This window comes from Coenobita brevimanus, chromosome 40, assembly GCF_032717465.1.
Source record: "Coenobita brevimanus isolate Jiangsu-jjx chromosome 40, ASM3271746v2, whole genome shotgun sequence".
NCBI lineage: Eukaryota > Metazoa > Arthropoda > Malacostraca > Decapoda > Coenobitidae > Coenobita > Coenobita brevimanus.
The window spans coordinates 61,891,733-61,909,265 of NC_136993.1; the positions used below are offsets into that span (position 1 = coordinate 61,891,733).

General features: G+C 39.4%; 1 protein-coding gene across 1 annotated transcript in view; it reads left to right on the plus strand.

Annotated features, from left to right (window-relative positions):
- The window catches only part of LOC145397160 (uncharacterized), a 94,803-nt gene that overhangs the window by 13,011 nt on the left and 64,259 nt on the right, over positions 1 to 17,533 (plus strand). The window contains exons 5-7 of the mRNA XM_080270357.1: positions 780 to 908; positions 1,963 to 2,091; positions 3,388 to 3,478. Coding sequence (XP_080126483.1) covers positions 780 to 908; positions 1,963 to 2,091; positions 3,388 to 3,478 — 349 coding nt within the window. The remainder of the gene's footprint in view (positions 1 to 779; positions 909 to 1,962; positions 2,092 to 3,387; positions 3,479 to 17,533) is intronic.

Consider the following 17,533-nt stretch of genomic DNA (forward strand, 5'->3'; position numbering starts at 1 on the left):
ATTATCACTCGTGGGGTATCACTTACTCGCACTTCAACATATCAAACATCAATATTATCAAATTACAGAATTCCTTGGAGGGGGGGGGGGAAGGATGACGACAGTACCGACCATCCGTCACAGTTCATGGTCGGTGAGCGAGTAACACGCCAATCTTGCATGGTGGAAGGGGGGGGGGGAGGATGGTGGCTTACACAATTTAAAATTTTCATTACTACAGACTCGTGATAGACTCAGTGTGATGCCTTTCCCCTTACAATTGATTACCCGAAAAAAAATGATATTCCCTAGTTACAAAAATCACTCTCCATAACCTCTCTCAATACACCAAAAAAAAAAAAAAAAAAAAACTTAAAGTCATTGTGCTTCACACCACTTTGCGCATGCGTACATTATGCTGGATTACGTTACCACAGGCACATTTTCCAACCCGCTCGATATTATTATTATAAAGAGACTTAATTCTAATAAATTTCAGTAGAAAAAAAAATGAAAGCACTAGGTAACTTAATCTACATTCTTATCACGTTCATATGGAAACAGCCATACCCTGGCCACACTCTCTCACTAAACCGGACTTTTGGTCCTAAAATGAACCAGATACAACTCATTATCACTTTCGGGCACTGCAGGGCGAAGTGGAGGAGATTTATTCGTGGCCACACCTTATGAGATTAAGGCGTTTGGCAATAGAAAAATATATAAATAAATAAAGACAATATTTCAAATGATTAAAAGAAAAAAATCTCACAGTGTTATTAAAATCATTATTAAAACAGCTGCAGGATCTTCATCTACCTGCCATACACTTCGCCTCAGCAAAAGCCACTTCTCCTGGCAACATGGACACCTGGAAGATCCCTCGTTTATACTACACTCCTGCCGCTCTTTCCTGATAAGTACACCAGGTGGTAGTAGTAGTAGTACTAGTAGTAGTAGTAGTAGTAGTAGTAGTAATAGTAGCAGTAGTAGTAGTAGTTATTGTTGTTGTAGATGTAGCCCCAGGTTCATCCAAATCATGAACGCAGTGGACTGCAGACTGAAGTTGCCCTTATCCTTCAAGACATCATCTTTATTTCGGGAGACAGGGAAGTTAGTGAAGGACGTTTATCCAACACCCAGTTGTATCAGTGCCACCAGGTGAAGGCACCCCTCTCTAGCACCAGTTACCACGTGATTCAATCTTTTTGCATCTTTAAATGTAACTACTACACCCATAGGATCTGTGTGTGTGTGTGTGTGTGTGTGTGTGTGTGTGTGTGTGTGTTTAGAAACTTGCTGAGCCATCCTAGTGGTTGAGCTTAAGGGAGCGATGGGGTATGTGCCTATGGTTGACCATAGTAAGGGAGGAACCAGAGGATTTTATATCATGGACATTCTCATTTCCCACTGACTGGGTAGGATAATGGGCAAAGCTCAGCGAAGGGAGTTCAGCTCCTCCTGTGGTTAGGAGTTTTATGAGAGACGACTGTGTAGGAAACACACTGCACTGTTTGAGTGGGTTAGCGAGTTGGTGGTAGTGGGTTCCTGGAGGAAAAAACATTAAATTTCAATCTTCAAATGTGGAGCTGTCATAGTTCATGTATCAAAGAAGATGAACACCCTCCATGATGGGGTAGTGGCTCCTCTGGAAGGGATGGCTCTCCATGGGGGTCAGTTCTCTTTGAGTGGGTTGACCCTTAAGGAGTGTAGCTTGAGACGAGCTTATGATGCTAGTAATGATGAGGATGTGTGAAGATTTGGAATTGTCTGAGAATGCTGAGGGAGGAATGCATTGTGGGCCATTGAAAATATTACTCTGTTTTGAAAAGTGTGCATAAAGCTGATGACAGTCTTCTAGGGTTATGAAAAATTCAAATTATGTCATCGGATGAAAATTGTTAGGAGCAAAAATTTGTAAGAAAATGGCTTGTAACGAGGGTTAACTCTGCTAGACTTAATCCTTTGGGGTTATTCTTTCAGGTTCCAGCAGCGGCCCACCCTGGCCGTGGCAATTGAGGCCTTCCATTCCAGCGAGGTTCAAGAGGCCGATCCAAGTGGCCGCAGAATAGACCACACAGCAGAGTACTTGGCTCAAGGCATGAATTTCTCGTAGGTGCGGTTTGTTCTCTTTGTTCACTGACTTTGGTACCTTAGAACAGTCAAAGAAACAACTATCTTCCCTATTCTGGCTGCAGAAAATTTACAAGTGCCGAATAGAATGAAAACCATAGCTCTACTAGTGCATGTTTCAGATAGATCAATTTTCCGCTATGTAATCATAAGACTTTGGGAAGATACTCGTGTCTTTGGCCGTACCAATCTCTTTCACCAATACGAGTGTCTTTTATTCACCAGGACGTTATATGATAAGTCACCTTCTCTCTCTACAACCATTATTTTACACTTCCTACATTTTTTTAAAGACTGTCAATTTACTTCCTATTAACTAATAGCCAGCAGCACAGCATCATCTGCATTCATCGGTTATACGTCACCCTTCTACATTCAGTACTATTCTTGTTCCCGTCTCTGTCGCTCGAGTTTTTAATCACAAATAATCCCATCCATATGACCACAGTATTGCACAGCCGATGCAATATCACACTTCCTTATAGCATCCCAACACTGACACTCACTTCACTACTTTCATACCATCATTCAGCTCTTAACAACATTCAGCAGGTATTGCTTTTGGGGAAAAGCTGCAAGAAGTCAAATGACATCTCTGACAGCAGCACCTGCCCTGGAATCTTGTAAGGGAAAACTAATTATTCTTTATAGGAGAGGTGGAGGGGTGAACCCCAGACTCCCACCCTCTACAAACACTGATCTGGGTGAAGGTCTATATTGTGCCAAATTTCGTGTACCTACGGAAAAACTATGGCGTAGTAACCCCTAGTGATAGTACCCTCCTCGGGGGGGAGGGGGCATCTGGGGTCGCGCCCTGCCTAAACCGTGGCAGGGATAAGCGTCTACCATTATGCAAAAGTGTGTGTTCTTAGGTTCAAAACCATAACCGTGCATAGAGTCTTTGGCCAGGACCCCTGGAGCCACTCCCCCTCTGTGGGGCGGCACTGGGGGGTCCCACCATGCCTATGACGTGACACTAGTAAAACTCGAAAAGTGTGGGAACATTCGTGTTCCCAGATTTAAAAAAAAAAAAGGCCTTGGCAAATGGTTTCGAGGCATTTAATGAGTGCGCTGACCCCATATGGTCATCGGCCATAGGGATCTTCCCTTCACACACACACACACACACACACACACACACACATACATTTATGTATTTATATATTAAATTAATAAATATATAAATTCATTCTCCCGGTATATCTATACATCTGTACCTATCTATTGTGTGTTTTGTTGGTATAATTTTTTGGTTGATGTTCTCGTGTGTGTCAGGTACCGGTACGTGCACACCCAAGATGGTACCTACGGCTCCAAGCAACAAGATGGTTCATGGTCCGGTATGACTGGATTGGTGGCCAGGAGGGTAAGTCATTCTACCTAAACCAGTTATAGTGTATCTGTGTTTGTATGGAAGTCTATTTATATCAGTTATCTTTGTGTGTGTGTGTGTGTGTGTGTGTGTGTGTGTGTGTGTGTGTGTGATAACTTTCTCTGTTCTGTGTTTGTGTGTGAACTTTTGTCTACCATTTCCTTGTGTGCTCTAAGTCTTAATTACAACTATTTGCTACATGATTTACAGTATAATTTGATAAGCCACTGGTTCTCAAAGTGGGAGCCATGGCCCCCACGGCAGAATTCAAGGGGGGCCATGGTGGGCTAGTGTAAGTTGTATGTCAGAGTGTGTCTGCCTGACAGTCTGGTGAGATCACATTTTTAACCCCCATCCGCCAGGTAAAGTCTATACACGTCACAATCTGGCTGCTACGGGGCCGCTGGGTGACGTCTATACACGCAAATGTCTTCCCACCACCTATTGGACTGGCCGCCATTTCATCTTGCCACCAAAGGGTAGCACGCAGGCGAGAGTCAGTCTGTTGCATGCTTCTGCCAGGTGTACAACGATATCTTCAGGTTCCTATTTGTCAGATTCCATCCGCACCCCTGTAGGCAATTGCATCATCAACCCCTGCCAAGCCTCTATCTAAGGATACTAGAAATGGGCTCAGTGATAGTGCCATAAGGCGTGTTTTGGATGCAACAGTGTTTAGTTTTATCTAGCAGTGGAGAAGTTATCATGTTGAGAGCAAAACCATTGTCGGCACTGTGGGCAGAAGCATGAAGACATCCTGCTCTCGCGGCAAAAATTAGTTGTCTTCCTCACGTCATTACTCATCAGTGCAACGACCTAGAGACCTGAGAACACTTTCATTCTAAAGAGGAAGTGTTGTTGAGTAGAATAGTCATTAATTTGTTTCCATAAGTGCTATGATTTTCGAGGTATAAAGGTTTGAAAACAAGAAATTTTCAACGGTTTCCGGGAAATTGCCCATAATGAGGTGATGACTGGTAAAAGTAGCCCGGCATTTGAGAGTTTAAGCTTGTTTCCTTACACCCTCCCACTGCAGCATATGCTTGCAATGTTTCAACACCAATGGACCAATGAACAGGCAAGAAAAAAATGTGGATAAGTGGCAACACTTTTTATGCAATATGCAGGAATAAACTTGTTTTTGAGCAAACCATATATAAATTCCTATTTGCCCACATTAGGAGGGATTCTTCCAACAGGCTTAGGACTGTGTAGAGGATGCAAGTCTCTCTCTCTCCCTGTTATACCCTCCCTCTTGACTATGACCAGAGTTGGCACCTGCAGATGTAAGCTTGTGAGAAATATCTACTGCTTTCTGTACAGTATTCTGGTGTTGTCTGTGGAATATTTAATTTGATATTAGCATTGTGAAACTGCCTTATATTAGTTTTCTTTTTCTATCTGTTTGTCTATCCATCCACCTGTTGATGTCCTTAGATATATACCACAGTTTTATAGTTTATGTATTCCTCCACTCTGCCTTCCCAGCTGACTGGTGGTCTCCCTATCACACCTCTACCTTTGATATTGTTCTCACATATTCTCTTTGTAATCTCATTTTTGTTCTTTTTCTCATTTATTACATTTTTTAAAATTATCACTGGCCATTTGCACCCCCCAAAAATACAACATTGATTTAACTTATGTGACGAAATTGAACTAATTAACTGCCACTAAATGATCTTAATTAAAATCAATGCCGTAAAAGAATCGCCATGTTACGTTGAATTTAAATCAAATGGCTTTCACCAAACCCAGTTTCAATGCAGGTTAGCAGCTCTAACCTGAAATTTATGACAAACAATGTGAAATTTTAATGCAGGGTAGAGTCGGATACACATTTAAAACTATTTATTTTTGCCACTTTCTTATAATTATCGATGTTTTTGGATGATTACACATTCATATGTATTGTCTTATGTTTCTTTTGTTGCATATGACATCTCTGCCCTTTTTTTGTATCAACATCTGCTGTTTACTGTCAAAATGTGTGACAGTGTGAAACTCACACGGTAGTGATAGATATGATAATTCAAAGTGCAATGCCGCATTTAGCATTTTCACACGATATTTCACATTGTTTTCTTATAGTGTAACCATGATTTTACATAGTGTTTGCATAAGAAGAGACGATGACAGAACCCGGCTATCACAAGTGGAGATTTTGGAGAATTTAATAGATGGTAGATTGCCGGGCGAATTTTCCTTAAACTGGGCTAATCGTAACATATGCCTTATTAACTCAAACGTTTCTTTAATGAAACATTCTAAAATTTTAGAAACAAAGATATTATGGAAAAATGAATGCAGTATTGTTTGCAAAAAAAAAAAAAAAAAAAAAATCAATGACTTCATACTGTATTCAATTTAATTCATTAATTCGTCATGCTACTTTGGTGAAAGTCATATGATGCTGGTGATTTATTTTCGGCATTGATTTAAAATCAGTGTTGTGAATTTAATTCAGTTTGGCACAAGTGGCCACATCATTTTAAACTTTACATTTCGTCTGTTTCTATTTGTGTGTGTGTATATATATATATATATATATATATATATATATATATATATATATATATATATATATATAAATATATAAATATATATATAGAGAGAGAGAGAGAGAGAGAGAGAGAGAGCGTATGACAGAATTGATAGGAAGGCTTTGTGGACTGTTTTAAGATTGTATGGACTTGATGGTAGGTTACTAAAAGGGGTGAAAAGTTTTTATGTAAATAGTAGAGCGTGTGTAAGAGTGGGAAATGCTGTGAGTGACTGGTTTCCTGTGAGAGTGGGGCTGCGACAGGGATGTGTGATGTCGCCTTGGTTGTTTAATATTTACATGGATGGTGTTGTAAGGGAGGTGAATGCAAGAGTTTTAGGTGGAGGTCTGAGTCTGGTGAATGTTGATGGTGGAGAGTGGAATCTGAAGCAGCTGCTGTTTGCAGATGATACTGCACTGGTGGCTGATTCAGAGGAGAGATTGAGACAGTTGGTAGAGGAGTTTGGAAGGGTGTGTGAAAGGAGGAAATTGAAAGTGAATGAGAATAAGAGTAAAGTGATGAAGTGTACGAGGTTGGTAGATGGTAGGGGGATGAATATAGATTTGAATGGCGAGTTGCTTGAGGAGGTAGAGTGTTTTAAATATCTAGGGTCACATGTTGCTGTGGATGGAAGAATAGATGCAGAAGTGAAGTTTAGAATAAATGAAGTAGGAAAGGTGCTGGGAGGAATGAAAAAAGTGTTTAGATGTTGTTCGCTTAGAATGGATGTAAAGAGAAGGTTGTATGAGGGTGTTGTGGTACCGACTGCGTTATATGGGGCTGAAACATGGAATATGGGTGTAGCAGAGAGGAAAAGTTTGAATGTAATGGAGATGAGGTGTCTGAGGAGTATGTGTGTAGTGACGCGTATGAATCGAGTGTGAAATGATGAAGTGCGAAGGAGGACTGGAGTTGTTCGGGAGATGGCTGGTAGAGTTGAGCAGAGGGTGTTGTGATGGTTTGGGCATATGGAGATAATGGATAATGAGCGATTGGTGAAAAAGATAGCTAGATCTGACGTGAGAGGTGTAAGGCTGAGAGGAAGACTACGAATAGGATGGATGGACTGTGTGAAGAGAGCACTGGATGTGAGAGGGATGTCTGTTGAGCAAGGAAGAATGGCTGTGAGTGACAAATAAATGGAGAGAAATTGTGAATGAATAAGTGATGACGCAGCCCTGAGGGGATATTCTCCCGCATTTGGTCTGATCAGCTACTCAGGTCAGGTGTGGAGAGAAATTGTGAATGAATAAGTGATGACGCAGCCCTGAGGGGATATTCTCCCGCATTTGGTCTGATCAGCTACTCAGGTCAGGTGCGGGTAAGGGGATGGGTCTGTTATGATGTGGCAGGGTAAACCAGCTCTGCTGTCGGGCCCTGCTGCAGATGTCACTGATTGCATTGTGCAGTTGACCCTTGTGCGGTGTGGTGCGGTGAGGATCTGTCCGTTCTCCCCTTGGGGCTAAGATGCAAATGAATGTGTATGAATGGATGAGTAAATGGGGAGTGTGTCGTCCTGTCTCGGCTACCTCCCTTTCCTTGGGGGAAGCAGCCTAGGTATATATATATATATATATATATATATATATATATATATATATATTTGTCTGTTTCTATTTGTATGTCTGTATATATATATATATATATATATATATATATTTGTCTGTTTCTATTTGTATATATATATATATATATATATATATTTGTCTGTTTCTATTTGTATATATATATATATATATATATATATATATATATATATATATATATATATATATATATATATGCCATGGCTGCCTGTGGTGCAAAGAAGTGGAAGTACAATGATGTGTACATTAACCACGGATTTACATCAATCCTCGATGCCGAGAAAGCTTAGTGTGTGCTGTGTCTCAAAGTGCTAGGGAATGATGCTACGATGCCTAGTAAGCTGAGTCATCATCTGACGACAGTCCACCTTCAGTATTCGGAGAAAGACCCCAGTTTCTTCAAGTGCTATGACCGGAGTGTGGCAAAACAGAGATTGGATGGGAGTGATACTTTCCAACAACATAACTCAAGTGCAATATAGTGTCAGTAAGTTAAGATATAAGTATAGTAAAAGTGTGATTTATTTTTTATATTGTAGAACTAAGTTAGGAGCTCGATAACTGTATTATGTAGGTCACATTAGGTATTACATCAGCCGACCACACTTCCTCCCTCTCCTTCCCCCCTCCCCCCACCATAAAACACACTGGTAGCAGAGTTTGGCGAACATTTAAATTAGCCGAGTCTTCATAATCTTCCAATTGAGTAAATTCAAAGTTATCTTTCAGTCCTAATCCATTCTAGTGATAGAAATACTAATTGAGAACATGCCAGAAGGGAAGAAACAGTTCATAATATCCTATGTATTGTTAATCTCAAAATATCGATCGCTGTGCGCAATACCAAGCCAAGCTTAACCAACAAAATAACGTCCGAACGTCATGACGAAAACGCTGTATTTTAAGCGAAAAATCGACCAAAATGGTGAAAAAGAGTTGAAGCGCTCTGAAAATGAACAAACGTCTCGGGAATAGTTTCCAGGCGTTTCTGGGGTGGCACGCATAATATTTAAATGTTTATGCGTAGTTTAAAGGTCCCGCTGTAAACAAGCCACACCCCCTCGCTGCATGTGGTGCTCCAAATGGTTTGACTATGTCCCATGATTTTTCGGCATTTTTTTGCATTTTATTTGTGTTTTTGTAAATATTTATGCTAGAGGTGTCTGGCAGCTTCTTGGCTAGCAGCTGTGAGCCAGGGCTTCCATTTTAGGGTAAATTACCCTAACTAGGGTAATCAGACTCCTTCTGGAGTAGTGTTTAGGGTAATGCATAATATAGGGTAATTTTAGGGTAATTTAGCCAAAATGCAAAAAAAAAAAAAAAAAAAAAGAGAAATGCGTCACAGTCAATCGAAAAATAAGATTAATATACAAACCTTTTATAGAAATGAACACAAAAAACTCTGGTTTCAAACTGCGCGCCACACTGAATACCGAAACGGTTGTGCCGGATTGGCTCAGATGTGGCAACGTCATCTGACTCACGTGGCTGAGAGACGTTGGGCTGGAGGCTGGGAGACGGTATAGCGTGTGCAAGTCGGGTGTAATTCTGTTCTTTTGTTTACTCAAGTAACTACTGTTTGTACTGGTAATATGACTACAGTGAAGTTGGTAATTTGAGAATGGTTGGCACACTGTACGAAATTATATGTTGTGGATTTGTGGTTGTGGTGTTTGAGTCTGTAGGTGGCCAGAGTGTAGACCAAAGAAGCCGACACTTAGACAGTTTGTTTTATTTCGTTTGTTGAGGGATGAGCACAGTCATGTTTTTGAGCAGTGTGATATGTGGGGATCGTAAATGAAAGGATTTCGGCAGGTTTCAGGGAGTCCTACGTAACTGTACCACAATGACATGATGCCACCTCTAATCATATGAAAATCCTTAAATCTTATCAGTTTAAAATGTTTGTTGTTTCCTGCAAGATGGATGATGAAACAGGCTCTTCTAGTTGTGATGACCCAGGAACACCAACAACCTCAAAAGTTCAAGGTGGCCCAAACACCCCTCCTAAGAAGAAAAGTAAAGCTTGTAAAATGAATATGTACCCTCAAAAATGGCGTGAAAGTTGGAAGGCTGAACCTCAGTTTGCTGGGTGGATATCAAAATCAGATCAACTAGTAGGAAAGACTATGCTTTCTATAAAATTTGTAACATGGACATAACATGTGGAGAATCTGAAATTACTAGACATTCACGTTCTCAAAGACACAAACACCTTAGTATGCAAATTTCAAAGACAGAGACAATTGCCAGTTATGTGATAGCAAATGACCCAATAGAAAAATCGGCACGCAAAATTGAATTTCAGGTGTGTGCTTTTCTGTCAGAGCATCACTTGCCCATTTCATTGTGTGAACCCTTTCTAGACCTGTTAAAAGCAATGTTTCCTGATATGATGTCTCTAAAGAAAGTAAAATTGGGGAAGCAGAGAGCCTCAAACATAATTAGGCAAGTGTTTGGAAAGCATTTTGGTAATGAACTATTTTGAATCTTACGTGAAAGGCTTTTTTCTGTCATTATAGATGAGACGACAGACAGGAGTACCACAAAATAATTGTGTGTATTAGCACAGTATTTTGAGAAAGGGAAGCTTGAAAACACCTTTATAGATTTGATAGAGGTTAATGATAGTTCAGCTGTAGGACTGTTCAGTGCCCTAAAAGAATGTTTCACATCAAAAGACATTCCTCTTGATAATATTGTTGGGTTTTGTTCTGACACTACCAATGTTATGATGGGAGCCAACCATTCAGTAGCTTCATTATTAAGAGAATCTTTGCCTCATGTCATAACTGTCAAATGTTCATGCCACATGATTCATCTCTGTGTATCAAATATATGCCTCAAACTTGCTAAATATGTTGAAGATTTATGCCGTAGCATTTTTGCACACTTTAGTCTTAACTCCAAGAGGAAAAGAGCATTCCAAGAATTTCAAAAATTCGTTGACATTGAACCTCATAAAATCCTGGCTCCAGGCCAAACCAGATGGCTATCTCTGTAGGCATGTGTGAAGAGACTGTTGGAACAATGGGATGCACTGGAGTTGTATTTTACAGAACTGGCTTTTAGTGACCCAACACAGGTCAATGACATGATTGTTACTGCATTAAAAAACAAATTTACTCGAGCCTACCTCGAATTTCTTGACTACAACTTGGGTAAGTTTAACAGTTATAATACTCTCTTCCAGTCTGAGGCTCCAAATTTCTTCACATTGAAAACTGAGACATGTAAACTCATCAGAAGCTTGTGTTCTGACTTTATGGATGTGAGTTTTGTTAAGAATGCTGACATTTCATTCATTAGTCCTGCTCTGCCCATTTTTTCAAGTGCTTTTATTCCAGTTGAGAATATATATCTAGGAGTGAGTGCATCAGCAACATTAAGTGACCTAAAAAGAATCAGGAACAGTAACTAAACAGGAACTTTCACAGTTTTATAAATCATGTCAGTCTTTCTTGATAGAAGCTGTATTCCAAATTCAGAACAGATTTTCACTAAATGACAAAATTCACGAAGTAGTGGCCTGCATAAACCCTCGTTCTGCATCCACTCTGAATCCTCCATCCTTAGCATGTTTATTTGATGAACTGCCACAGTTAGCAAAGTATGCTAATAAAAATCTTGTTGATGAGGAATGGAGAATGCACTATTTAGATGAAGAACTTTCAAATCAACTCCATTTCACAAAGTACTGGAATATTGTGCTGAATAGGAAAAATGATGCAGGACTGCCATGTTATCCCAATTTAGCCATAGTCATATCCACCCTCCTCTCGCTACCCTTTTCAAATGCAGCGGTTGAACGTTTTTTTAGCCAGCTAAATCTAACCAAAACTTTTCTCAGACCCTCTCTTAAAAATGAAACATTACGTGGCCTAATGCATGCAATATATCACATGAAACGCTTGAAAATATCTTCTCATAACCTGAACTTTGGGGACAACATGCTAAAAGCAATGAATAATGTTAAAAGTGATGCAACATGTTCAGAGGCTGCAAATATCTAATAACTTTAAAGGGGTTTGAAAAATTTGTTGGTCTGTATATGATTTCAAGGTACAGTTATTTTCAAAACTTTTTATTATTCTAAATATACTTGTGTTCTCTGATTAAACAAAAAAAATTCTAATGGAAATAAGATAAAACATAGAGAAACTCTGTATATAATTTCAAGTTACAATTATTTTCAAAACTTATTATTCTTAATATACTTGTGTTCTCTGATTAAACAAAAACAATTCTAATGGAAATAAGATAAATCATAGAGAAACTAGGTTGCTTTTACTCTACTTGTTTTTTGTTTTCTTTTAATGCAAAATATGGAATTCTTTCCATATTTCATCCAATTTGCCCTTTTCTAATATAAATACTGTATTTCTGTTTTCTTTAAATGCAGGATATGGAGTTCTTTACATATTTCATCTAGGTTGCCTTTTTACATAAATACTGTATTTTTGTTTTCTTAAAATAAATATATGGTTCTTTACATATTTCATCCAATTTGCCTTTATCTTATATACATACTGTGTCTATGTATGATATATTATCGAAGTCAGTGTTGCCGACTATTTAGGGTAAAACATAGGAATTTAGGGTAAAACTGACTTGATACAGGGGTAGGATGAGCGGAGCTCAAGGAAGCCCTGCTGTGAGCTTGGCTGGCCCGATCGATTCAGTGTGCAACAAGTGGTTGGAGGGGGAGGAAAGGCTGCTTGTACGCGAGTTTTTCCCCGTGTTTTCTGATATGCTACGTCTTGTATTTTCTTCCTGGGAACATCTACATCATGCCAAAAGCTAACAAGAGAAAAGCTGCATCGCTGAAGTATGCAAAGATTTGCTAGAAATCCGTTGGCAGAGGCAAGGAGGGTAAAACGTGAACAGGCCGCCGCCGCCGCTATCACCGGTGATGTAACACGTGGCGACACCTCGACCACCACCACCACCACTAAACCACCGTCGAGCTATCAGAAAAGAAGATAATTTATTACAGAACATGAAGAAAAACCAGAAACTACTGAAGTGACGAAGATAATTGTTGATGAGAAATATATAGAACATATATTGAAGAATATGTTGTGTCCCTCATGTGCCACTCCACGAGTTAGAGTGAAATTTATCCATCACCAAATTGATACTTACATGCTAGTGCAGTGTGAGTGTGGTCATGTGGTGCTTGACACACCGAAAACAGTGAAAGAGAAAAAATACCATCCTCTTACCCAGTTATTAGTTTACTGTATGATGCTTTTAGGTGTGGGTTATGAAAGTCGTGTCATTCTTGGGTTTGAAGACATTCACACAGAAAACCTTCATACGCTATGCCAAGCACATAACAGAAACTGCTGTAGCTAAAGCAAAAAGTGTTTTAGATGTGTGTAGGAGAGCTGTGTATGAAAGAAATGCAGAACTGAATGAGTGTGTGGACGGAGATGTGAAGTGTGACGTTTCATTTGATGGATCTTGGCACAGGAGGGGACACAAGTCTAATTTTGGAGTTGGTGCAGTCGTTGATGTAAACACGGGACTGATAGTGGACTATGAAATATGCAGCAAGCTTTGTTCTCTGTGTGTTGGTAAGAAAAAGCAAGTGAAAAACGCAAAGATGACAGAGGCCGAGTATGAGATGTGGATGGATGAGCACCGCCCTCATTGTGAGAAAAATTATGAAGGTTCACCTGGAGGAATGGAGGCTGCTGCAGCTGTGAAGATATGGGGAAGGTCAAAAGAACACAGTTTGTTCTACACATCATTTGTCTCCGATGGCGACAGTATTCTACAGCTTTCCTCTCTGTACAAAAAGTGAATGACGGTAAAGGACCCTATGGTGATGCATGTGAGATTATCAAGGTAGAATGTGTAAATCATGTTGCTAAACGGCTTGGTACTGCCCTACGGAACTTGAAAAAGGCTTCAGGGAAGAAAAGAAAAGGTTCTTTTGGAGGAAGAAACAAACTGACAGCTGTAGTAATCGATAATCTCCAGTATTACTATCAACTTAGCCTGGGTAGAAAAATTGGGACATGTGCTAGTGAAATGAGGGATGAAATTCTTTCTACATTTTATCACTGCACATCTACAGAATTAGATCCCAAGCATGACAAGTGTCCTACAGGTGAAACATCTTGGTGTTTTTATAACAAGAGTATTGCAAAGGGAGAAATACCCGAGTCCCACTCCAAAATGAAGGTATTTTTCCATCTGAACAAAGAGCAAGAGGTGGAAGCTATATATCAACATACAACAGATGAAATAATGACACGGTGTATTAAAGGATTAACACAAAACAGAAATGAACATTTGCACTCACGGATCTGGAAAATATCCCCCCAAATCAAGTCAACATCGAGGAGGATTGTGGGGTTTGCGACCGCAACCGCTGTGAGTGATTATAATGCTGGCTACATTGCGAGTTGTCTGGTAGAAGATTTTGGCATCAAACTCACAACATCCATGTACAAGTAGGTACCTCAAGAATAGGGAAGCAAGATTGGACACTCCATACAAAAGGAAAAGTAGGAACAGTAGACTCAGGAAAGATCTGGAGTATACTGCTGGTTCGTTCTGAGACCCCAGTCGCTGCAAGAAAAGCCTGTTTTTCTCAAATGTAAGTTATTCATCTTTAAAGTGTAACTGTATCCTTAGTTTTCATGATATTTACTTCATTTTTTTTGTGTGTGTTTGTCATGAAATTTTCTTCAATCGCAAGAGAAATTTTTATAAATAACATATCTTAAATATTATTTAAATGCATAGATGCAGATTTTTCACCATAGTGTAAATCTTTTAAGTTTTATATTGTTTTCTTAACAAAAAAATCCCTTATTTCGAAAGATTTTTTTCTTGGAATAATTAATCATTGAATAAGTTATGCACTGATAATTTGCAAATGTCAATATATTTATTTATTACCGATGCACTGATAATTTGCAAATGTCAATATATTTATTTATTACCGATGCACTGATAATTTGCAAATGTCAATATATTTATTACCGAGAAGTCATCCAAAATAGGCCTAGTTTCAAGCATTTTTTTTCAAATTTTATTTTTTTTCTCTCTATTTCATGTATCGCCTCAGCACTCTACACACGTAAGTAGGTATCACACCACTTAGTAAAATTGCATTAAAATTAGCCCATTATTTCATTATCCATAACAAATACAGCCATCCGTCCCTTAATATCAAGTGATGAGATCATTATCGATAATACTCAAATTTTCACCATCGTCGTGTAATCATTGTGAGACACCCTAAGCTCTAAAAAGGTCAGTCCCAAAATGAGTGATACAAGACATGTTTGTTAACCGGAAGTTGACATCCTTGGATGCAATCGGACCGGTATCCTAGCTTATATAAGACGAGAGCATGCTATAAGCGCGTGACTCTACCATCAGTTCCCGTTCCATCCGCAGGTTAGTGATAAAGCCCTTATATTCTCCCCGTCCGTTGTTTTCACATTGAGAGTTACGGAGGATAGAATAATTAATAGTCGTGTTCAACAGCAAAAATTCTTCCGTGACTCTACCATCAGTTCCCGTTCCATCCGCAGATCTTAACACCAAGCAAGTCATAAGCTGCCAGTCACGTCACCACACTTACAGACTTTTCATACCCCCCTCCCCCTCCATTCGTTGTGTTAGGCAAAAATCTAGATAAGTGTACATTAAAAAAGGTTGGGGAGTTTACTTTATTATAATTCATAAGGGGAATAATGTAATTAGAGTGGATTTACTGGGATAAATGCTAGGAGGATTTGTAAATATTGTCAGGTCCTTCGAGTTTTACTGTTAACTGTACTGAGTGGTTATGAACAGTTCTCACCATTGAATTGCAATTTTATTGTTGCAAAGCGTATAGAGTGTATTATTAAGAAAGTGACATTTCATATTGTTTAGTATCGTCCCTCCCCAAGTCCTCCAGTGACCAAGGAGGACGACGCCTGATGTAGCCCGCGGGTCATTCTGGTTAAAGTGATGTCAGAGGAAATAGTGACGGGAGTAGTGAGTAAACAGAGTTTGAACAATGATAATATCATCAAAATTAATGCAACATCCCAGTTTGGGTTTCCAAGTATCCTTCTCTGATAAGCATGTAATGGGCGGCCCGCAAGGTGTACTAGGGAGAAAAACAGACACGTGAACCCGAGCCAGCTTAAATATCACGCTACCCTATTCAGCCAAAAAATTGATCCTAACTGTTTGGACACATACCAGGTAATTCATTAGTATCTAATTCGAAGTAAAGGGGATAAAATCACACCAAATAGTTCGGACTTTACCCTAAAACAAGCTCGGTTCCTTAATGGCAGCTGCTTTGGGAAGTTTAAAGGAATAATACAAGGTCAATACATGGGTGGCTTAGCCATAAGGAGGATCACGATACCACACCTCCCATCCCCCCTATAATTTTTAATAAATCCCTTAGCTGTTCACTGATAACTAGAATTGTTTCAGAACTTTGTGTTACTTGTTACGGAACAGAGAAAGATAATGTACACTTTAAGTGAGAATACTAAAAATCACTACAGTCCCGTAAAGTTCCAGGTTCAAAACAAAAGAGTTAGGTAAAATTACAAGTTAAAGTTTAATGCTCAAACTAACAACAAAACATTCAGGACTCATAAGGATAATGTAATGGCAAAAAACAGGTTAAATATATGGTTAACTGCAATAGCCTCTATTAACACGAAATTAGCATGAGTAAATTTATCTAAGTCAGCCCTGTTAAAATGAAAATACACTGGGTAATGCTCAGTAAATGCAAGATAAATTATTACAGATACAAAATATTATTAATGATGACTGACATAAAGAACCCTACATGAATTACAAAAACTTCACTAGGCCTACAAATTAAACTTATGCTATACAGTACAAGGAAAAAATGCAATAACAGTTATACTCAAATTACACAGCTGCTAGATGGTTGGAGACTTCCGAAGCACTCACAACAATAATAACGGTACAGGGGAGGACAGAGATGTGAACAAAATGAGGAGTAGATCTAAGTGGCAATGAAGCAGAGATTGAGCTCATTATATAGGGGCCAGCAGAGCTTGACACAACTTGTAAGAAGGATGCGCAAATGAAGCCATGGGGACAAAGAGCTGAAAATCCTGCTCTGAACAACAGAAAGGACGACTCACTCCACTATAACGGTAGAAGGGGGGAACTGAGGCAGAACACGCTCGTGATCAAACATGCAGCATACTGTGCGTTAAAATTAAACAAAGGATGATGAAATCATAGGCTATGTAACACCTCCCCACAAAGAAAAAAGAAATTTACAAAGGAAATTTCTTATTACTCTAAAACAATCTGTATATGGCATTACAGAACATGCAAAAGTCTTTCCTAGTGTTACAAAACATGAGATCTCCCTAGCACGTTCAGTCATAGGTACTTGCCAGTATCCCTTTAACAAATCAAACTTACTTATGTACCTAGCCTTTCCGATCTTGTCTATGCAATCTTCCACACAAGGGAGAGGGTAAGTGTCTGTTTTAGTTATCTGATTAACACGTCTGTAGTCAATGCAAAGCCGCTGTGACCCACCTGGCTTAGGGACTAGAGTGACAGGAGAACTCCACTCGCTCTGACAGGGCTCAATCATCTTGTGGTCCAACAGGTAGCCAAGCTCCTTCTGGATGAGAGGAACTTTCACTGGGTTCACACAGTAAGGAGGCAGTTTAATTGGCTTTGCGTCTCCAATATCGACATCATGCATCAACACAGTAGTTCTTCCTGGAGTGGCACGGAACACTTGCGGGTACTCCTGCAGTAATGCCGAAAACTCCTGCCTTTCCTTGGGAGGTAGATGAGAAAGCTTAGTCTGGAGATCATTCATGATATCAGGATTCTTTCCCAAACTATCACTCAGGCTCATGCTGCATGGGAGAGCTTCACTTGCAGAC